At 35.8% G+C, this 23,351-nt stretch overlaps 2 protein-coding genes across 4 annotated transcripts; one reads left to right on the forward strand and one right to left on the reverse strand.

Annotated features, from left to right (window-relative positions):
• Nucleotides 1–8,906: 8,906 nt before the first annotated feature.
• LOC126615256 (topless-related protein 4-like) lies at nt 8,907–12,245 on the reverse strand. 3 transcript variants are annotated; one of them, XM_050283066.1, is made up of 10 exons: nt 11,918–12,245; nt 11,668–11,730; nt 11,392–11,521; nt 10,918–11,006; nt 10,760–10,834; nt 10,623–10,672; nt 10,448–10,524; nt 9,991–10,139; nt 9,372–9,540; nt 8,907–9,241 (listed from the first exon to the last, which is right to left on the reverse strand). In XM_050283066.1, exons 6-10 carry the CDS (start codon nt 10,628–10,630, stop codon nt 9,177–9,179), a joined length of 468 nt encoding a protein of 155 aa, XP_050139023.1. In that variant the 5' UTR covers nt 10,631–10,672; nt 10,760–10,834; nt 10,918–11,006; nt 11,392–11,521; nt 11,668–11,730; nt 11,918–12,245; the 3' UTR covers nt 8,907–9,176. The 3 variants fall into 3 exon arrangements, with proteins under 3 accessions (XP_050139023.1, XP_050139025.1, XP_050139024.1); XM_050283068.1 differs by having other exon boundaries at nt 10,484–10,524; nt 10,623–10,664; nt 10,761–10,834; nt 11,918–12,227; XM_050283067.1 differs by having other exon boundaries at nt 10,484–10,524; nt 11,918–12,227.
• A 3,279-nt stretch (nt 12,246–15,524) lies between these two features.
• LOC126615245 (uncharacterized) lies at nt 15,525–20,226 on the forward strand. Its single transcript, XM_050283046.1, has 8 exons — nt 15,525–15,968; nt 17,289–17,783; nt 17,948–18,110; nt 18,263–18,554; nt 18,720–18,792; nt 18,872–18,962; nt 19,233–19,312; nt 19,704–20,226. Exons 1-8 carry the CDS (start codon nt 15,888–15,890, stop codon nt 19,845–19,847), a joined length of 1,419 nt encoding a protein of 472 aa, XP_050139003.1. The 5' UTR covers nt 15,525–15,887; the 3' UTR covers nt 19,848–20,226.
• The last annotated feature ends 3,125 nt before the right edge of the window (nt 20,227–23,351 follow it).

Raw genomic sequence — 23,351 nt, forward strand, 5'->3', positions numbered from 1 at the left:
AGTTTATTAAAAAATCTAGAACATCAAATATGTTTGGTAAAAGTAAAAAAAAAAAATGTTTTATTAAAAAACTATTGTCAATGACAGTAAAAAAAAACATAGAAAAATAGAAGCAGAGTCTACCATACTTCTAAAAAAGTGTTTTTTTTTCAAAGCATAGTAATCAATGCTCATTCAATGAAATTTTCAAAAGTAAAGTATACCCCACATATTTTACAAAATTACAATCATTCCCCTATATTATTGTCTTTAACGAAAAAAAATTATCAAACACTCAATAACTTTATTTTACAGATATTTATTTTTATAGCATTGTAGAAACAATTTTTTTAGAAAGCACAACAATACCAAACTAGCCCTTAGTTGTGGACCCACACAACATCGAACTTTAACTATCCTATTTTTCAAGTTGCATCCCATAGATCATCTTTGAAATGTTAGCTAAATAAAAAATATATGGGGCATTTAATTGAGTTCAAAGAAATTGACCAACACTATGGTCTAAGAAACATTGAAATTTCATCGTGATAATTAAATAAGTAAATGGTTTGGATCAAAATGTATTTTTGCAAGAATTATCCATGAATCAAGACTTATAACATAGACAATTCGGATTATTGAAATTTGAAACGAAATGTAAATCCCATAACTAGTCTCCATTAAAAAAAAAAAAAAACCGAGTTTCCCTCCCCATAAAAGGCATGATATCCTTATATTATTATAGTACCCTACCCATAACTTAAGAAAAATCTCTCTTTCTCTATCAAGTCTAACCAATCTAATTTAAGGCTTTCAGGGTGTGTTTGATTGCCCTCCTTAGCTCTCACTGGACTGGACATGATTACCTTTTAATCTATTCTCGTGTTTGTTTACGGAAGGACCTAACTGTAATGGGACTTGCCCTGAGTCCCCGACTAAATTGAACTAAACAGTTCCCTAAAGGGGCTTAGCGAGACCCCTCGAAATCGGGCGGACTGCTAAGACCTTAGCTTCCCCCTCCCGCTTCACACATCCATCTACTTCATCCTCGCTTCCCAGAACCATCTTCAAGACCAAATCTGGCAAAATCGAAACAAAATAGAAGAAAAATCTGCAAACGTTCTATTTTCAAAACCACATCCAACACCCAAAATCTCAGAAAACCTAAAAAAAAAAAATCTGAAAGTGAGATAAGCTTGAAATTTTCAATCACACAACACTGAGAAAACCAGAAACCCAAAAAATCTGCAGTGAGGTGAGCTTGAAATTTTCAATCACAGCACCCAGAAAAAGCAAAAACTCAGAAAACACAAACCATATCCAACCCCCATCTTCTACCTTCAGGCCAATCACACATGCAACCCGCTCCCAACTGGACAAAATAGAGCCAAAGGGTCGACTGGCTAGCTACCACATGATGACATCATATTTGATTTTATTTTTTTTTTACAAAATTAATTTTTTTTCCCTATAACTTTATTAAACAACATTAAATAACATTAAGTAACATGAAACAACATTAAACAATATTAAACAACATTAAATAACATTAAGTAACATTAAACAACATAAAAAAAAATTTAACAACATGAAACTTAAACAACATTTTTAAAAACATTTAACAACATGAAAATTATTGACAATTCATAACGTAAAATTATTGAGGTAATTTAATTTAAGTAATCATAGTAGTTCAATTAAAATAATAAATTATGTTTGTCCCTCGGTTGGAGATGGTTTTTTTCACAGGGCTATGTTTGGCCTATGACCCTCTAGTCTCTCGGTTGGAGATGGTAAGAAATATGACCTTGTACTGTTCATTAAAATATAAATGTCTTGGAGGGTTAGAGGGCTAAAACGAGCCATCTGGCCAGCCTTCGGTTGGAATTGGCCTTATTGGAGGAACGGGCAAGTTAATCTCGGCCCTACTTGCTTCGGATGTCCCAAAAGTATGAATGATCATGATTACCCAATACACAAGTGCATGACTTATCCTAGCATTTCTAATTAAACATATACACACGTACATGACTTATCCTAGCATTTCTAATTATGCATACTTCACTTTGTATTTTGATTATCAACTTGATAACAAGTAAGAAGTCTAGAATTATTTTTATTCAATGGTCTTATAACTGAGGTGGTTAAAAGCATTGATTATGTGCATCTGATATCTTGAGCTCAATTTCCACCTCCCTCCAATATGAATTATAAAATATAAAGGATTGGCTGCTCGACCTTCTTGATACTCATGCAACTCTTCACTTGGGCTTGTGGTGATGTTTTCATGGGTTGTTTGTCTACAACACCATGAATTGCTTTGTGAGGGTCGTTGCCAACATCCTGAGAGTGGCGCGAGTTCTTAGAATCATCCTCCTCCATCATCAGTCACTATCAGAAATTTCTCCTCCATCATCCCTCAAAGGAAAAGCAAAATCCTCAAAATCATCCTCCTCAAAGGAAAAAGCAGCAAGACTCGAGGATTAGGCTCAACAGTTACTAGCACAAGCTGCCCAGTTACAAGCACAGTTACACTCCAAAGAAAAAGATGACCAAACTTATGAGTCTTCGGATGCATCTTCACAACATCCAGTAAAACCAGAACCAAACAGTCAAAGCACCAGATGGGTAAACTACCAGGATGCTCAGGATCCGTTTGCATGACCAACATAATGTGAAATCAGCCGAAAGTAGAAACAGCTCTCATTCACAGTTACCAGTCCGTGAAGTCTCGGGACTCAACCTATTTAATAAAGACTTGGGATGAGTAAATTCAAATGCATATTTTCTAGTTTTAAAACATTTCTCTGAGAAACCTTCATACCCAGAGAAATTTGTAAACACATTAGTTATTAAGCAATCCAGCAAGATGTCTGCGAACATCAACAGTTACTTATTGCAATAAATTTGTACCACAGTGGCACAGTCATCATTTATAAGTAATTTCAAAATTATACAGTAATTTCGAAATAGTATTTTCAATATTTCATTTGCATCATTATTTGATATATACACACACACACACTACATGAACTCTAACCCTTGTTTTCGAGTGATGATATATATAATATAGTTACTATCTCACCATGAGTTTTATTTTCTAATAAATAATCAATGATGAGTACTGCTTCAGGTACGTCTCAAATAAGTAATCAATGAGAATGCAAAATTTTGAATTTATTAGTCTCAAAATGAGTCAAAGCGTATACAAGAATTTCTTCTCCCTTGATTCGAAATCCCCCTTTTAAAATTCCAAGAGTATACACTATATAAAGTGCAAACACTCTCCCTTTTACCTAATAAAAATTCTAGGCACGTAATTTGGTTGCATAATCAAATCCTAACAATTTTCTGCTATCTAGATTTCAGACCAAACAGCTAGATCGTTAATAGTTTGAATCTTTCGTTGGTTCTAACCATGATTCATACGACGAAAAAGTTCTCTCAGAGTGTGAGAGCTGTTCTCTCTTCTTGAGAGTTTTTGCCACCTGTAGTGTGTGTAGCTTCCAACCTGTCGATCTCGTTGCCGTCGGCTCTCGCCAAGGCATGGGTCGGTGGATGCTCTAGCCGCTTTCTTTCTCATTCATCCTTTCATTCCTTTTGCTTCCTCTCTCCCCATCTATCCTTCCCGTTTTATCCAGTCCGTTATACGTTATGGGCGTCCATCTTCTTTGATTTTTTCCGATCCGGTCTACTATCAGCTTTCAACGCGTTTTGATGCGCTCTTCCGAGAAGGTGTGTAGAGTTTTGGTTACGCCGGCTCATGTGTTTATAACACCACCTCCTTCTCTCTGTCTGCTTTTGTTGGTAGTGTTGTCCATGGTATTCCCATGGGCTTCTTTCATTTTCTGGTTGAGACGGTGCGGCGATCGTGGCTGGGAGATAGCGTATCTCTTCGATTCATCTCTATGATGTTTCTTGGAGGGAGCTGTGGCATCGATTTGGGTAATTGGTTTTGGTTGATCAAGAAGCACTGTTGCAGCAATGGAAGTGAGCTGGAATGTTCCGGAGCTCTGTATTTGAATTTGGGCTTTAGATTAGACTTTTGTAAGATAGTTCGGGTGACCCCTTTTTGTATTGTTAATATTGGTCTGTGGGCCTTTGTATTGTAATTAACTTTTATAATAAAACTTCTCCCTTTCTATGGAAAGGATTTGACCCAAAAAAAAAAAAAACACCATGATTCATTTTACCAAACATCAAATGTAATATTATGTTTAGATGGAATGTCTTAATCAGAGAGAAGAAATTGAATATAAACAGTACATGACGAAAACTAATCGCATGATACATGATAAACAGATGTAATTGAAGGATCCTAGAATCCTTTATCGCCTTAATCATGTTAGGGAAGCACATAGAATGTCGACTCAAGTCTGTGCTTTTTTTCACCAGCATGAAACTTCAAAAAGCAGGGTCTCCCACCCAAGAAACTGGACCTTGAGAGGTCCTTTATAAACCAACATGATCGTCTCCATATCCTTTTGGTGAGAATCCTAGGGTTCGTTCATCGTATATTGTGCAGTCAATTTTTATCAAGTACTATTTATGTTTAATTTTAAATAAAAATATTTAAAATGAATTCTGACCGTACAATATACGATTAATGAACACGATTCCCGGATCCCGAAAATCCTCATAAAAATGATCCGACGAGTATCCGGATTCCTTTATAAAAGCACTGCATGGAAAAGCAAAAAGCTGGGGTTTCTAATTAAGCCTTTAGAGACATTAATTACGAATGAATTAATTACCTAATAAAGTTATAATTAAACAATTAATCGTGCAGCTAAAGATTAGTTTTCAGATAACATTCAAGAAATTGAGTAAGGAATATCCTTAATTATCGGTCCCCCAACTTGACCGCCTTAAAAACAAAGGAAGGTATACATAGAATTGAACGTATACCAAAATTTACAAAAGCAATCATTCAAGTGCTTATCTTTGTTCTATCACAAAGTAGATTATAATAGTGCAAGTACATGTTAATACGCAAAGAGGAGCGCTAGGATCGATCAGTGTTGCAGTCTCGACCCCACTTGCCCTGGATGTCCCAAAAGCAAGAATGATATGATTAACCGATACAAATGTGAATGATTTATCCTAACATTTTAAATTATGCAAACTTTATTTTGTATCAACAGCGGAGTCAGAAATCGATGAGTGAGTTAAGCAAAAATTATTACTACGAAATCAAATATTCATCTTTTTTATGTTGCCTACATAAAGTTAAACAATAATAAACTTGAAAGTAAATTTAAGGTAAGAAGTTCATCTCCAACCGAATGATCCAGAGGGCTAGAGGGCTAAAAATAGCCTGAAAATCGTCTCCAACCTAGGGCTAGGCCAGAGGGTTGTGGAATCTGAGAGGGCCCCACGGAATCGGAGAGAGCTGGCCAGAAAAATCATCTTTCATGTCGGTTATAACCGACAAGAATACATTTATATTATTTAATATAAATGTATTCATGTCGGTTATCTTAAGAAAAAAATTCAAATGCAACGGCTAGCTAACGTCAGCTTGTCGTTGCATTTGAAATTTTTTTTTACATTATTATTATTATTATTTATTTACAAAAGTTTTCCTATAACTTCTATTTTTCATTTTTTTTAAATTCTATTTTTTTCCTGTAACTTTTATTTTACAAAATTTGTTTCATATTTTTTTTTAAATTCTATTTTTTCCTATAACTTCTATTTCACAAAATTTGTTTCATATTCTTTTTAAATTATATTTTTTTCCTAGAACTTCTATTTTACAAAATTTGTTTCATATTTTTTTTTAAATTCTATTTTTTCCTATAACTTCTATTTCACAAAATTTGTTTCATATTCTTTTTAAATTATATTTTTTTTCCTAGAACTTCTATTTTACAAAATTTGTTTCATATTTTTTTTTTAAATTATATTTTTTTCCTATAACTTCTTAAGCCATTATACAACATTAAATTAAATTAAGTAACATGAAACAACATTAAACAATATGAAACAACATTACATAACATTAACAAACATACAAATTATACAACATAAAAAAAAACATTTAACAACATGAAACCTAAACAACATTTTTAAAAACATTTAACATAAAACTTAAACACCTACTCCATGCTTCTTTTGGCCCAAAGATGTGCAACAAGATCCTGTTGTAGGTACTTGTTTGTGGCATGAGAACGTATCATTCTATAGCGTCTCATGTACTCATTTATAGAGATACTGCCAATTCTTGGATTGAAAGGCAAATTAGGCCCATCATATATTTTTGCACGAGCCCTTCTTGACCTATTGGGATCTTCTTGGTCGTCATCAGACTCTCCATTAATATACCCATCTCGCTTATCCTCCACTATCGTATTGTGTAATATGATGCAAGACATGATGATGGAGTCCAATTTTTCTCGACTCCACCCTTTTGCCGATTCGCTGACGATCTTCCACCATGCTTGTAGAATACCGAAAGCTCTCTCAACATCTTTCCGGTATGCCTTTTGGTGTAAGGTAAACAACTTTTCTGTGCCATTCCTAGGGTTTGGAATTGCTTGGACAAGTGTCGCCCACTTTGGGTAGATGTCATCTACCAAGTAATACCCCATATTGTATTGACGACCGTTGATGTAGTAGTCAAGTTGAGGTGCCTTACCTTCCATTAAGTTATTGAAGAGGGCTGAACGCCCAAGAATTGTAATGTCATTTTGGGATCCAGGGACTCCAAAGAAAGCATGCCAGATCTATGTGTCATATGAGGCAACCACCTTTAACACCAGTTGGCTTTCTTGACCTTCTGCTAAAGCCTCATTTCCATCCAGTGGGACAGTTCTTCCAATCCCAATGCATGCAGTCTAATGACCCTATCATGCCCAGAAAGCCACAGTCTTCAGCTTTGCGAATGAGCCTATTTAGATCTTCTTGATTTGGTTCGCGAAGGTACTCGTCTTTGTAAACCTGAACAATTATGTCACAAAATTGTTCAAGAGTATCAAGGCATGTAGACTCAGACATACCATGGGTTTCATCCATCGAATCAGCTGGGGAGTCATAGTCCAGCATTCAGAGTGCAATAGTAACCTTTTAATGAGGTGAGAAACCAAGGTGGCCTGCTCTGTCCTGCTTCTGTCGAAAGTATGGATTGACCTGCTGGACATCACGAAGTAAACGCTCGAAGACATAACGCCTTATCGGGAAGCGACGTTTGAAATCCTCTTTTGTGTACACCGAGTTAGGGTTGAAGTAGCTGTTCATCAGATTGGCATGCGTCATCGCTCTATTTCGTGGTTTGTAAAAGCGACATGCAACAGAGCCACCCCATTGAGGTTGTTCCTCGGTTAGCTGACACACCCTAGCCGCAGCCATGGCTGCTGCTATGTTTTGTTTGTTGTGCCTTACTTGAACTTCTTCATTAGACTCCTCATCTTCTCGTCTCATTTGCGCTCATTTTGCTTCTTTTTTAGAATTGGATGAAGACCCCCAGTTGGAATCCGAAGAGAATCCAAAGTTGGAATTCATTGCAAACTTGAATTGAAATAGATTGAATTCAAAGTTATGTGAATTATAGCCCAATATCCACCCTATTTATAGCAAAAAAAAAAAAAATCTAATCTAACGGCTAGCTGACGTCACCATGATGTCAGCTACCAACGGCTAGCTGACGTCACTTAGTCGTTGGATTTGAATTTAAGTTGTTGTAGTTTTTAAATTCAAGTTAATGTTGTTTTTAAATTTTATTTGTAGTTTTTAAATTTTATTCGTCGTTTTTAAATTAAGTTGTAGTTTTTAAATATAAGTTGTAATTTTTGAATTTAAGTCGTTGTAGTTTTTAAATTTAAATAAAAAATTATGTTTAGCCATTTGGCCCTCGGTTGGAGACGGTTTTTTGTGACAAAGCTAAAACCAGCCCTATAACCCTTTGGCCCTCGGTTGGAGACGAAGGTAAATATGGTAATGTACTGTTCATTAAAATATTAATATCTTGGAGGACCAGAGGGCTAAAACGAGCCATCTGGCCAGCCATCAGTTGAAGATGGCCTTATAGTCTATTTTTAAGGCTTCTAGCCTTCAAAACTTTAAAATGAATAAAATAAGACACCGTTGTGGTATAAAAGTTTTAATTTATTACTACTAAATTTTCGTATTGGTTAAAATGATGAATTTATTTAACATTTCTTATTTTCCCTAAAAATAGGGATTCAGGCTCTTCATTTGCTATGTGGGCTATGACAACTAAAAAAATAAGATGGCCTAAATGTTTAGTGTTTCAAGCTTAAAGAGCTAAAACTCTTCCAATGTTATAACCCACAGAAACCTTGTACTTGGCTCTGCCAATGCTTTGTATTTTAATTATCAATTTGACAACAATTAATCAGGTAGGAATGTTATTCCAATATATTTTCTCTGTTGTTGGGCTGATCCTCCAGATAACGAGACTATGTTAAAAAGATTGGAGATCAAAAGAAACTGGTGATTTAGTAATTTAGTAGGGTAAGTGTCTGATGGGGATGATATGATCTTTTATGATTCTGTAAGTCATCATATCTGCCGCCACGTGCACTATCACTTTGTGCACCCATTTCTCTTTCTATATGATTTCTTTTCACTAAGCAATTTAGTATTCACTAGAAAGTACTACCCGCGCGTTGCTGCGGGATTAGAAAATGCATGAAAGATTATGTTTAAAATATAACAAAGGTTGTGTTGTAGTAAATTGTTTCAATTTAGGTACAATGAATTGAAACTTTGAATAATCACACCCAATGTTGTGAATAAAGGTTTTGTCTGGAATAACACTGATTTTATATCTGCATTGCAGTTCCTGCTAGAATACGAATAAATTTACAAAATGACTTGCTTATTTTGGTAAGAGATTTAACAAATCAGGTATAATTTATGACAGTAAATGCAAGAACGGATAAAACACTCTAAATAAGTATAAGTTTTACAGAAAAGCTTTTCAATCCAATATCATCCAAAACTATGTGTTCTGAAACGAAAAACAGAAGCCAATCATATATAGCCAAAATTACAATGAAAGATTTCATATTTTTCTAGATAAGTCGTATTCCCTTTCATTATGTATGATAACATTGAAGGTTATAGCATGCCAATTCCACATTGAAAGTTTGTATAGCTTTATTTTACAGAATATCAAGAGCCAAACCTGCAGAGCCGCTGAACATGCTCCAAGGTCCCAAACTTTGAAGTTCTTAATAGCAATCTTTTTCATGGCTTGGTAGCTCATATAGCATGACATCGCCCATGTTTGTTCCAACTGAAATCATAAAATCGCTTATTACTAAAAGAGAAGTATTATCCAACATTTGAAACAATGACATAAAAAAGACATACAAATACAATAATTCACAATGAGTGGAATTGGAGGTCAGCTCTCTAGAGCTTACCAAGAAGTAAAATTTGTTGCATTGGGTGGAAATCCATACTCTTGACAGTTGAACCTGGACGTAAAGTCATAACAACAGACTTGGGCAAGTCATTAGAAGAGTAGGAACTCTGACCATGGCTCTGATTAGGATACGCAACAGGCAACATATTTACTGGCAGATTATTGGCCTGTTAGAAATTGTGTTAATATAGAATCAATTACATAAACTAAGAAGTTGAAACTTGAAATTTTTCTGTAAAATAAAGCTATACAAATTTTTGGCATAAAAGTTGCACACAGCTCATAAAAAAAAGGGAACTGCAAGACCATTTGCATCATGTTTATAAGAAAAAAAAAATTCTTTTAATTCTGTTAAGCATCCTTCATGATCAGCCATGTTCTAGTATTTTGGATAATCTAAACTTAACTTTTTGTTACTGGCCTTTTAGGGAACAATTTCGCTACCTACCTTTTATGGAACAATACATTAAGGATATGAAATACATTTATTTCTGTAATTTAATATTACACGGTCAAAAAAATATGTCATAAGAAAGAAAAACTTCAAATTTAGCAATGTAACTCAGACTTCCATCAGATAAATCAGAATGTGCAAAAATTAACGGATAGATTTATACCTCATCTGTTATCTCGAAAGGTCTTGATCTCTTCAGAACGTGCTCAGAATCAGCTGTTTGATAGTCCATAGTTGGGTTACTGGTTGGAGTCGTCCTAGGGCACTTGATTGCAGCTATGTCATAAGCTTCTGCGGCTTCCGCTTGGGTGCCTAAAATTCAATTCAAGTTTAGACTTTTGTACGAAACTGCATTAATTAGCTTTGCAAGAAAGATCAAAACTTTGCAGTAAATTATGGCCTTTATAAGTGATTTTAGCTGGAAAGTCTTTTCTAAAACAGCCTTTAAAAAGTTCATTGTTACAATTAAAAGCAGACATTTCATCAGCATTATAAAAAGTGTGAGAACAGAGTTGCTGTAAAAATAAGTCCTTTTGAAGAAGTGCTTAAGCAAAGAGCCTTATGGAATTTAGAAAATGTGACCGAAAACAAAACGAATTCAAACAATGTATGAATTTTACCAAAAGTTCCAAGATAAAGATGCTTGTTCCCAGTACCTCGGCCAATCCTAGCTTGCCATCTCCCATGCTGGTGATGTCTGCAGAAAACCAAGATCAGAAAACAAAACCAAAATTAGAACAATATTAACCCTTTTAACCTTCAAATTTGGTGCGTTTAATGCAAAACCGAAAAAACCTTGTCATGCCTCGGTACAGCGAAGGCCCTCTTAAAAATCCACTGCTTTTCGTGAAAATCAAAGGAACTGATGAATACTCATAAAAAATTTTAAAACATTAGAAAACAATCTTCTGATTAACAAATCAAAATCGCTACCTTCACAGATGCGCAATATATTCCCGCCAGCTTATGTTATTCATCTCTTCAAGTTGTGCAGTGTAAATATCCAACTGCCAAAAGACCAAGAGAATGAAACTTCAGCTACTAAAAAGCTTTCACAAATTGATAAAAACTCCAAGAGTCAGAACCCTACCGGAAAGTTTATATGAGTTGAAGAACCCCAGTACTTAAGAGCAGCAAGACCATATGCTCTAGCAACTTTCTCCTCCATATCATAACCTCCTGCAGTTCAAACGAACAAATGATTAATGCAAATCGACAAATTAGGTGACAATTAAAACTAAAATCCAAATCAAAAATGCCAAAATCTGAAAGGTACCGTTTCCCGAAACTGTAAAACAAAACGTTTCAAACATGCACAAAAAACGATCCAAGGAAAAACAAAAAATTGAAACCATATACGTTGAGAAGCATGCAATCTGACAAAAAAAATCCCAAAATCTGAAAGGTACCACTCCTAATCCTAACCTTAATTCTCAGAACAACCAGATTCCCAACACCAATTGACAATCCAACCATGAATTTCCAAAACTTTCCCAAATCCCAATCTTCAGCATGCATTAAATCCTATCTAAAACTTAACATGTACTGGATAATGAAGACTCACCCCAAATTGCTATGAAGGTCTGCTGCACACGTGAGGACACGTTCACAAAGCCTTTCAATGGCTGAGATTCAACTTTCAAATATGAAGACTTTAAGCCACAATTGTTCTTTCTTAACTTTAGCTACTTCAGCTACATAATCAGAAAAGGAAAAAAAAAATTCATTATAGTTAACTAATTTGGGTTAAGATTAATAAAAAAGCTTGGAAATTTCAAATCTAAAATCACACCTCATGCTGCAAGAAGAATAAAAATCATGGAATTTCAAAACCACTCACCTTAAACACAGAGGTCTTCGCAGACTTCAAAGAAAGAAAAGTCACAAACTCAAAAAACCCGATCTCATGAAATTGAAAAACAAAACCAAAGTAACCTTCATCACCTAGAATCCGAAGATACAAACAAAATTCCGAAAATCACAACCAAAAAATTTTAACAAAAAACCCATTTAAAATCCAAACTTACACTCCCAAGCACATAACATTCAAAGCAATGCGGCAAAGACTTGTGCACAAAAAAACCCAGAACTAACCACAAAACGGCAAGACTTCAGACGTGAAGAAGTCGGCGTGCGAAGCGCAGGAGCAAAGCTGAGAAGACAAAGACAACAAAGTGAAAACGAAAGGCAGAGAGCGAAAGAGAGAAGCGGAAAAACAAAAGGAAAAAGTGAGGAGAGAGCGATGAAAACGAAAGAAAAAGCAATAAGGCCTCCGAACAGAAAACGTCCCGATCATCAACACGTGGAATACAGAGGCCAAAAAAATCTGAGCAAAACCAAAAAAGTAGGTGGAAACGGATGAGGATGGGGAAAGAAAAACCCAAAGCTTACAAAAACAAAAAAAGAAGCAAAAGCTAAACGGACGATAGACGCGTGCGGTAGGAAGGCACGATGGTCTTTTTGCTGTGCTAAAAGGTCAAAAAACAACAAATCACAAAGGAATTAAATGGCAAAACAGTAAGTTTACTGTTCATAAACAGTGTTTTTGTGTTGGATTTTAGTATAGGTATAATATATAAATAAATGTAACTGAGAAGAGAAAAAGAAGGTTTGAGAGAGAAAGAAGGGTCAGGCGGAAAAGAATGAAAATGAGGAGAGAGAGAGACGTGAGGGATGAGAGATGAGAGAGCCCTGACATTTTTTAATCTTATATTTTTGCCCACCAGGTACCAAAAGCTGATGAGAGGATAAAAAGAAGGTTTGAGAAAGAAAGAAATGCAGGCGGAAAAGAATGAAAATGAGGAGAGAGAGAGAGAGACGTGAGGGATCAGAGAGAGGGGGACAGATGGGAACCACTGACATTTTTTAATCTTATTTTTTTGTCCAACAACTACCAAAGCTAATAAGAGGCCGTGAAGGACAAAATAGACTTTCCACTGTATCAAATTGTGAACAGTAAGCAGAACAAAGAAGAAACCGAGGGCATTTCCGTCCAAACACTGTTCACGAACAATGAAAAACAGTGCCACCCGAGTTTGGGTTTTAGTATAGGTATAATAGGTAAAAATAACTCTGCTTTTCGTTATGTAAGCTAGGTCAATTTCGTAGGTTAAAAGGATTCACTTTTTTCAAGTAAGAAGTCAAGTAATATCATTTTAAAAGATTTTTAATGTAATTGTCATTCAGACTATTATTAACATTACTAGTTTATATGTTATAATATAGACAGTCATCGTGATTAATATACTTGAACATAATAGGTCAGATTCATTGTTATTTTGTAACATAAGGGCCTCTCTAGAGTGCCTTTTGGCCTTGTGGACAGGTTGCTCCAGCAACCCAATTGCCTGCCAAAGTGGTTCCAGCCCATTCAGGCTATTGGGCTGAAGGGGAGCCCAAGGGAGAGCTCAGGCGCATGTCCAAGGCTCGAGCGCCTAAGGGAGAGTGATGCAAGGCTAACGTTAGCCATGTTCTAAAAAAATTTGCATCAGGCACGTGGCCAACAAGCGTGCATAGGGGCGGCTCTCTGACACATTTTCAGACGCTGGGACCCGCATGCCAGCCCCACTCAAATACCATTGAATATGGACCGTTGATTTCCAGATCAATGGTTCAGGTTTTTAGGTTTAAAAAAAAGGAAATAAACCAAAAATGTTACGATGGGCTACGTGTCACATTCTGGAATGTTAGATTTCAAATTTTTTGTAATCCAACGATCCAAATTAATTAAGTTAATAAATTTTAAAATTTTTTTTTCTTCTATAAGTACCTTACCATTTTCTCCCACCTTACACCACATTTGATGATTTTCAACGATTCTAAACAGGTAAGGACATGTCGCGCGACGGAATTGGTTAAAAATCTTATCGTAATCTATCCACAAAAATTGTATTTCAGATAATGACATCTGACGTGACCAGATCAGTTAAAAATCCTATTCAAAATTAAAATCAAATTATTTTTTATTTTTTTATAAAATAAAAAATACTAATATTTTATTGCCTATTGTCATAGCTATTCAATTTAGGGGTGAAGATGCAAAATGCAGTTACTATTCACTTGAGGAGATTCAATTGCCCATTGTCTTGGAGAGCCTTTACACATTGAAACTGCTCTAATGCAATGATCAGAAAAAGATTTAAACATCTAAAAGTTTGGATATTGAACATTTATTTTAGTATAAACTCCAACCTCACAATAGATATAATATGTATTTAAAAGAATACAAATAGATCAAAAGACGGAATTGGATTCCATTCAGATTAACTTTGTGGGGATTCTAGAGATCCCCACATCTTAGTCATTCATCGTGTATCGGGCGGTTAGAAATCATTTTTGACTTTTTTTATTTAAAATTAAACACAAATTGTATCTGACGAAAACTGGTTACACGATGTACGCTGAACGATTAGGATGTGAGGATTCCTAGGATCCCCACAAGTGGATCCGGAGAGGATCCTCTTCCTCAAAAGACAATAACAAAAGCCTGTCAAGATCTATGTATAAGAGTTCATCCCAAATTCAAGGATCCTAGGATCCTCACAAAAATGATCCGGAGAGGATCCTCATTGCAAACCCAATATTCCAATTGGATACCACTTTAACACTCTCAAATTGCTTTGTTGAATATCAAATTTGAGATTTATGTCATGAGCGCATATGCGTGTGTGTGTGCGTGCGTATATATAAGTTATTGGCACTCTAAAAATCTCATTTTGCACTTAAAATCTTCTAAAATTAGAAAGAAAAATACGCTTGTGATGAGTGTAGAATGAAATTTTTGAAGTGCTAATAACAATTATATATATATATATATATATATATATATATTCATTAGCTTATTTGAAATCATGTGCTAGAATAATAGCACCGACTATGTGAGATCAAATCAATGATAGAGATCATAAAGAAGTCACGCGCAAAATGAATGTAAAAGATTTGAAGTCGTAGCCGTATTATTGAGATTTTGAAAGGTCGAACCATATGCAACGTTCCCAGTAACTTGTGTCAAACTAAAATGAGAAGAACCTCCTTTTATTAAAAAGAATAAGGTCATGATGTATTGGTATTTCTCTTTAAAAAGATAAAACTAGTTACAATATTAATTCATTTTAAGATAAGGTTATTTTCGGACGTGGCACTCGATGACCCACTTTTATCTCAGACCGACATTAAATTGTTATCATGTAGTTAATGGCTTACTTATTGTTGTTGATATAACATCTGTTTATTCACGTGACGCTGATTTAACGTGTATGTAACAAAAACATAACCGACCAGGTGCTTTATAAGATGAGGAGAGCTAGTGTCATGGTTGAAATCAGGCACCCTTGTGACCCTCCTCACTAAGATCCGAGGCTCCTCCACGCCCTTTTCTCCTTTGAAGTAGTCATTTATAAATTCTTCTCTCATGCCTTTTATAACACTCATATGACGCATTTTTAGTCGCACCTGTCTAACATTTTGTGATCTATTTCTTAGTTACTTTATTGGAATTTGGAAGTTCCTCACTAAAAAACATTCCTAAGTGATCAGGGGTGACTCTCAATGGATCGAATGATAAGACGAAAAAATGTTGGAGTGGGCAAAGTATGTACGATGAAGTGGGTGAGAGTTAGCGTGTCCATAAAAATGACGGGAGTCCGAGCGCACTATGAATGTGACACTCACTGCTGAGGACGAAGGAAAGAGTGATAGAGTGGCAGAGTAGGCAGAAGTAGGCCACCCCTCTCCACTCCACCCCACCACCACCTTTTGCCATAAATATGCATTCATAAGCATCTTCAATCTCCCTTTCCTCTCCTTTACTGCTACTCCTACTTGATTTTCCCTTCCCTTCCCTCCCTTCCTCCCCACTCCCTCACACACCCCAAGAAACCTACATCTCCATAACCCAAAATTCCAATTTCTTTCTTTGTTTCCTTTTCTTTCTTTTGTTTTAATCACTTTATTTTTCCCCTTTTGTGGGTTTATTTTTTTGATTGGGATGTCTAGGCTTGTTGTTTGAAGGGTGTTCTGATTGGGTTTTGTTTGGTTTGTGGGATTGTAGAGAGTGAGAGAATGGGAACTGACGAAGAAAAGCATGATCATGATCAAAAATCATGCCAAGGGCAAGGAGAAGTTGTTGTGCCACTTCACAAGGTACAAACTTTCTGCTTCTATGTACAGTTTACAATTTAACTCACTTTGTAATCCAGCAATCACCATTTCCCCCGTGTTTTGAGCTAATAATGAGCTAGATTATAAGTATTATACCCCTTCATTTACCTCGGATGATTAATTAATTGCGTTTTTCTTGTGTTTCTTTGGATCATCTGTTTCTGATGATCTTGTTCTCTGTTATCTCATAAGCCAAAGAAAAAATAAACATGAAGTTAGGGACTCTGTCCAAAAAGTTTTATCTTCTTTTCTTTGATTGATGAGTATTGTGAATCCTAGAACACCATTGCGCTTGGAGTTCCCCAAACATGAACATGTGCAATTATTTTAAAATCATCATCCTGTAAGTAAACTGGAATAACATTTCGTACTCTGAAGGACAAATTGTGGGTGTCTTGCCAAAATGAGTAGCTGGGATTTTAGTATCTCTCAATAATCTTAGCCGCATCCAGTTTAAGTAGTTTTTAGTACAAATGTGAGTGCGCGTGAATCTAAATCGAATGATAAATTGTTTTATGTGTTTATGATAATACAGACTATGGTAACATACCTAGTAGTTGTGCATTTAAACATACCCATGTTGTATTACCACTACTCTCCAAGTTCAAACAATTTAAAGCTACAATGTGTTGGATTTAAATTGTGAAATTGGCTGATATAAGAAATTCATAGCTGCGGAAGTTTTCTAGTGTATATTCAGTTATTAAACGATTCACATCACTGAACTACACTGCAGAGTAGGCCCCTGATCCCCATTTGTCGGAAACAATGGGGATCCCTCTCATGCAGCTGCCTGCAGACACACACACATGCACAGATATATGTATGACTTATCACCGAAACAGGAATCTCCGTATATAAATGATACAAGGAAATATACCTAAATCTAGCTCAGAAGAGATTGATCAAGTACATCAGATATTACTGATTGTGATTCTGTCCATTATGTTTCATGGATGAATCTGTTTTCTTTTTCCCTGATTAATTTCTGCCTACAAAAAGAAATCGTACGTAAAAATCTTGGAAAACATTTTCGAATAATGGATACAAAAATGTAGGTTCTAAGCTAGCTGTATGAGTTATTACTTAATACAACACTTCTGTCTGATACAGCTGGTTACTTCTCTCTTTCAGAACGGCTATCTTTTCTAATCATATTAATTATTGAAAAACCTGGAAGAAGAAAAGATTGCTAAGCTGGAAAATAAACATATATATGTATATGTATATATATGTATATATATTGCCTTCTGCTTCTATTTTACATCCTCTTCAATTCATTTTATGTCCTCGTTTGTTCAGGTTGAAGATTCAGTAGGAGTAGCTGAAGAAGCACCCCAAGTTCATCCATGGAAGCGACAAAATCTCCACCTGGAGATACCCACGAGAACATCCGAAGATTGTGTCAAGGATTTTGTTGCAATAAAGATGCCTCCAACACCAAGTCCTACTCCTAGGAAAGTGAATTTTCTTTTGACACCTGGTTCTGTAGACGGAAGAATGAGTGATTCGCCAGTGCCCTCTTCAGCAAAAGGAAAATCATCTATAAAATCTATTTTTCCAAAACTAAGCTTCAAGTATCGAAGTTCTGCTGATGCCGAGAAGGCGTCCAACCTAGCTGCAGAAGGTTCGTCTACAGGAGCTCGGGAGAAAGCTTCCATCTCAAGGTCACTGTCTCTCACAAAACTATTCACGCCGAGGATGAAGACAACATCATCGCTACCTGTAACTCCAATTGCACTTGCACACCGAGAATATGCACATGGCGGAAGTGTTGGTGGCTCTCTGTATTCAATTGTAAGTTCTGGACATTATTGTTCAAGAATGTCTAATCGAACCTAGTTGATCAACCCACCCACCACGTGGTTGTTAGCATACATGTTAACTAGGCCATCAAACATCTCAGTCATGTCCATCTATAAACATGTGTATTATACAGTCGTGTTTCTTTTATCTTACAGAGGAAAGAATCCCGAAGACAGATAGCTCGCTCACTTTCAGTCCCAGTCAACCATAAAGAAATGAACTTAAAGATGATGGATTCATTTTTCCGTGTAATTCCTTCAACTCCTCGAGTCAAGGAAGGGGATGGTGTATCGATTAGTTCCCCAACAGTAGATGCTGGTATTTTTATTGTCTACGATTATGTCATGAACACTGAATCCTGATCAAGTTTTATATGCTAACGTTTCTGACTTATAACTTTGTTGTATAACAAATTTGCTTAGGCTATTTTTTTAATTCTTTATCTTATTACTCTCATGGTTCGGGGAAAGATGATGATAATGGTGAAGACATACCGGAGAAAGAGGCCGTCTGTAGAATTTGTCTAGTGGAACTGTGTGAAGGGGGTGAGACCCTCAAAATGGAATGCAGTTGCAAAGGCGAACTTGCTCTGGCCCACCAAGAATGTGCTATTAAATGGTTTAGCATCAAAGGTAACAAGACGTGTGATGTTTGTAAGCAAGAGGTTCAAAACCTGCCTGTCACTCTATTACGAATTCAAAGTGTTCGAGCTCGAAATGCTGGAGCAAGTCTATATGAGCAGGAAGATGCTAATGGGTTCAGGCAAGTGTCTTTGCATATATACAGTTTTTATTGTTCAATGCCTCACAAACAAACCTGCTTGTTTAATTATCTTGCATCCCATAAGCTCAATAAAAGGATTATGCTGAAAAAATGTTCCATGGAAAAACATTCATGCGCTGATATTGTTAGTTCATATCTTTTCAGGGTTTGGCAGGAAGTGCCTGTGCTTGTCATTGTCAGCATGCTTGCCTACTTCTGTTTTCTTGAACAGCTCCTGGTAAGATTGGAAATCAAAACTGCGGAGCTTGGCATTTTATAATTTTCTGACTCCTTCATAATATGTATGTTCACTGCAGGTGGAGAAGATGGGTACTGGAGCAATTGCCATCTCTCTTCCATTTTCTTGTGTACTGGGTCTTCTCTCATCCGTGACTTCATCAACCATGGGTAGGCTGGCAATCATCATTTCTCTTTAATTTGTGCAATCTTCTGGTGCTAATTTGTGGTGTGAAAAACATAAGTTCTAAGTTTATAGGTTACAAGTAATTCTAACATGCATCGCCCCGAAGGCAACTAGTGACGAGAGCAATCATTTAATGTTAGAATATAAGCCATGATATATTTTCATGCAACCGTGGCAGTGAATTGTTACCATATTCTTTTACGGCTTATAGATTGTTGATTCACCACACTAACTTTTGAATCTTCTGTGTTCAGTGAAAAGAAGATTTGTTTGGGTTTACGCATCGGTTCAGTTTGCTCTGGTCGTTCTATTTGCACATATATTTTACTCTTTGGTAAGAAACTTTTTCCACAGCAAGTTCTCTTCTTTGTTTTTCATAGGTTCATCCCGCACTTTTCTTTTAATCGAAGTGGAACCTAAACGACCCCTTATTTATAGTTATTCTGCTCTCAGTGTGGCTTACAGACCTTTATGCACATAAATCAGATCATAAATATCGATGAAATTTTTGCACTAGTATGAACACTAAATGGCCTTGTGCTAGTTTTTGGACCTTTAATCCCTTTGGGACAACAAGCATCCGATACCCCAAGATCTACGTTTATTTGGAGACAATATGCTGCAGTTCTTTTCCGAATTTCTTGTTGAAATAACTCTAGCATTCCAAGTCCCATCATCTTATGTGAATGTGTATTAAATACTTTTGCATTATATTGTGGCTTCAGGTCCGCGTGCAAGCAGTTCTTTGTATTCTCCTCGCAACATTTGCTGGGTTGGGAGTCGCAATAAGTGGGAGTTCCATTATTGTCGAGTTCTTGAGATGGAGAAGAAGATGGCAAACTGCGTCTGGGCAACGCCAGATGTCCTAGTTGTTGGCATGACCAGACCAGTTTCCAGGAACCATAAATTCACACAGGAGTGACCAATCGTTACTATAAGGTCATCAATGGTTGATATCACGTGAGTAAGCTTATAGCGGAGATAAGAGTTTTGATAATTTTTGTAATACATCCTGGAATTTTGTACGCTTCCCACTTTTAACACAAGATTTTATAGCCTCAAAATTATAGCAGTGGTAATACCAAGTGTAATTAGACGTGTTTTAGTTAGAGCGATTGGAGCATTAGTTTCTGAACTCGTGCTCGAGCTTCAACTTTAGAAAGCACAAAATACTTATGCTGTATTGATTAACAATCATTGCCTGTTCGACCAAAAGTGTTACAAAAAATCGCTACTGTTCCATTTCCATTTAATTTCTGAAGTTTACAACATACAATAAAGTGCAACCCACTTTGACGACGCCGTTCATCCTACTTGTTCATTCTTTTAGTTAATTTCTGCAGGCAAATTCATCAATACAATTATAATATAAAGTTATTGCGATCGTCTCGATGTGCTGAGATCTCTATAATTTCAACTGGCAATGATTTTTTGTTACGTTTTCTTTTAATTTGCACATCAAGAAAACCTTCATGTTAGTCGCTCCAGAAAGTTTAAGCATTTTGATTTCCGGACTAAATAATTAATATAATATTATGAAAATCCAAGACAATGATCTTGGTTGGTTTGAAAAGTAAAGGCACATTGGCAATTATTCAAGACCTTGTTTTATGGAATAAGTATTCAAGTCATAATTTGTTGGATGGTATTTAGCTTGATCTAAAAACAATATTGCTCAAAGTCTTACTTGACATGAATCAAGTGCTTAATCTTTGAGTTGACACCATGAACTAATTAAAATGAGTTGAGCTAACTCGGTGAATATGAATATTATATTATTAGTAACATCGTAGATTGAATATTTCTTCTTTATTCAGTAGTGGAATAAATGTTACGGTTATATAGAGTTTTAACTTTTTTAATGTCGAAGCTACACGTATAATGCATGCATGGTTTTTAAAACAGACCTTCTTCGACACTTACCTTGATAATTAAAAAAATAAATGTTATGGGTTACATAGCGTTTAATTTTTCTGATGTCGAAGCTACACATAATAATACATGCATTGTTCTTAAAACGGACTTTTTTCGATACTTACCTTGATAATTAAAAAAGTAAATGTTACGGTTATACAGTGTTTAACTTTTATGATGTCGAAGCTACACGTATAATGCATGTATAGTTCTTAAAACAAACTTTCTTCGACACTTACCTTGATAATCAAAAAAGTAAATGTTACGGTTATACAACGTTTAACTTTTCTAATCTCGAAGCCACACATATAATGCATGCATGGTTCTTAAAACAGACTTTCTTCGACACTTAACTTGATAATCAAAAAAGTAAATGTTACGGTTATACAACGTTTAACTTTTCTAATCTCGAAGCCACACATATAATGCATGCATGGTTCTTAAAATAGACTTTCTTTGACACTTACCTTGACAATTAATGAAATAAATGTTACGGTTACACAACATTTAACTTTTTATTTCGAAGCTATACATATAATGCTTGCATGGTTTTTGAAACGGACTTTCTTTGACACTTACCTTGATATAACCAATGAAATAAATATTACGGTTGCTCAGAGTTCAACTTTTCTGATGCCGAAGCTACACGTATAATGCATGCATGGTTTTTGAAACGGACTTTCTTCGACACTCACCTTGATAATTCATGTGACCTTATCTCTATTGTGCTTATCCATTCCAAGGCCTCGCTCTATAAAAATCATCTTTCCCAACAGGATGTGAAATCACATTTTGTACTGCGCTGTAAGCAACACACATGAGCTGGTGCTTAAAGACCTTGTTAGAACTTGTGGTACTTACCCAAGTTCATAACAATTCTTGGAAATGGGTGGCATGGGAGGAAGAAAGGAAAGGCACGGATCGATCCTAGTGTCTTCCGGGTAGGTTTGCTGTCGGTGGTGCTCGAGGGTCGGTTTCCAATCCTCTTCTGCACCTTCCAGACTGCGACCTCGACAGCTAACAGAAGACGAAGCGCGGTCCTTAAGGTCATGACTCCAACCTTCTCTTGGAGAAAGAGCCACAAGGTAATATGCAATTTGCATAATGCGGAGGGAGTTATGCAGAAATAAACGAGATTTAAATTCTAACCTCTTCTAACAAAATGAAGACTCAAGTGTAACTGCATGAAATGATCATGGAACAGCTTAATATGTTTGTTGAAATAGTGATAGTTTTACTAGAAAATGTAACGTAACGAGGTGCTACCATCCACTAGTTTTCTTTTTTCTTTATCATGGGGCAACTCTGATTTGTCAAGAAACCTAATGAAACGCCATGTAATTTGCTTCTTTGAAGGAAAACCAACCAGCATATTAGATGTACTGCTTGAGGAATAGAATAAAATATTGTGTTGTAAATTTGAGCTGGCGCCATGAGCTAATTCAATGAATGGAATGTTTTTCTATCGTAACAGTGTGGATTGAATATTTCTTTTTTATTCACGAGTGAAATAAATATTACGTTTACAAAGTTAAACTGTTCTAATTAATGTCGAAATTACACGCATAATGCTTACTCTATTATATAAGTTATCTTTTGCAACAAGATGTGAAATCACATTTCTTATTGCATTGTAACCAAAAATGGCGAAAATAAAGATATTGTTTGGTAACTATCATGTACATGTATGATCTTGTACTAAGGTACACTAAACACTAACATAAATATCTGTTCAAACTAAAAGTAAATGCAAACTAGAAAACGAAAGGATCCGGCAACTGCAAGCAAGTATACTTTTCGGGTAGCAAAGCTAGCTCTTCATAACATTGGCAAGACCCGAAAATGTTGTCTAAGTGTCTTTATCGCCTTCCACCATACAAATAGAGGCGCCTATTATAAAGATACTTATCAGGTCTCAACTCTGCACATTCCTAGAATTTTTTTCGAAATTTGAGTTGAACAACTCCTTCAACCAAATGAAGAATGAGGGTTAGTGAATGAAATAATCACGTGTATCATAGTAACTCTCTCCTTGTAATTTATCTAGGCATTTACAAGGTCATAATTTTTCTTTAAATGAATTCTAGACTTCTAGTTAAGACAATGGATCGAACATAAACAATCTCTCTTGACAGATAACACATAGCAAAGGTAAAACATATCCAACTAACCTCACATACATATAGTCTTTCACAAATACAAAGAGAGCCTTCAAAATAGATGAACTCGACAACAACAACAATAAAGTCTTATCCCACTAAGTAGGGCTGACTATATGAATCCTAGAACGTCACTGTGCTCGGTTTTATGTCATGTCTTTCGTTACATGAACTCGACGTAAGCATAAAATCCGCCTCATTCTCAAAGTACATGAACTCAAAGTAGCAGTGGTAAAAACTAATATAAAAGCCGCCTCAGCTATAAAAGAAAAACTTGTCTAGCCTTAATTGTGTTGAGAG

The sequence above is a fragment of the Malus sylvestris genome, chromosome 3 (assembly GCF_916048215.2).
Source record: "Malus sylvestris chromosome 3, drMalSylv7.2, whole genome shotgun sequence".
NCBI lineage: Eukaryota > Viridiplantae > Streptophyta > Magnoliopsida > Rosales > Rosaceae > Malus > Malus sylvestris.

Excerpts from the sequence above, each read along its gene's own strand:
- LOC126615256 (XM_050283066.1), bottom strand. Across the intron at positions 9,541-9,990 it reads CTTTCGAGATAACAGATGAG|GCCAATAATCTGCCAGTAAA; the intron begins GTATAAATCTAT and ends AATTTCTAACAG. Across the intron at positions 9,242-9,371 it reads GCAACAAATTTTACTTCTTG|TTGGAACAAACATGGGCGAT; the intron begins GTAAGCTCTAGA and ends TTATGATTTCAG.
- LOC126615245 (XM_050283046.1), top strand. The coding sequence starts at position 15,888 with ATGGGAACTGACGAAGAAAAGCATGATCATGATCAAAAATCATGCCAA. Across the intron at positions 18,555-18,719 it reads GAAGATGCTAATGGGTTCAG|GGTTTGGCAGGAAGTGCCTG; the intron begins GCAAGTGTCTTT and ends ATATCTTTTCAG. Across the intron at positions 19,313-19,703 it reads CACATATATTTTACTCTTTG|GTCCGCGTGCAAGCAGTTCT; the intron begins GTAAGAAACTTT and ends TTGTGGCTTCAG.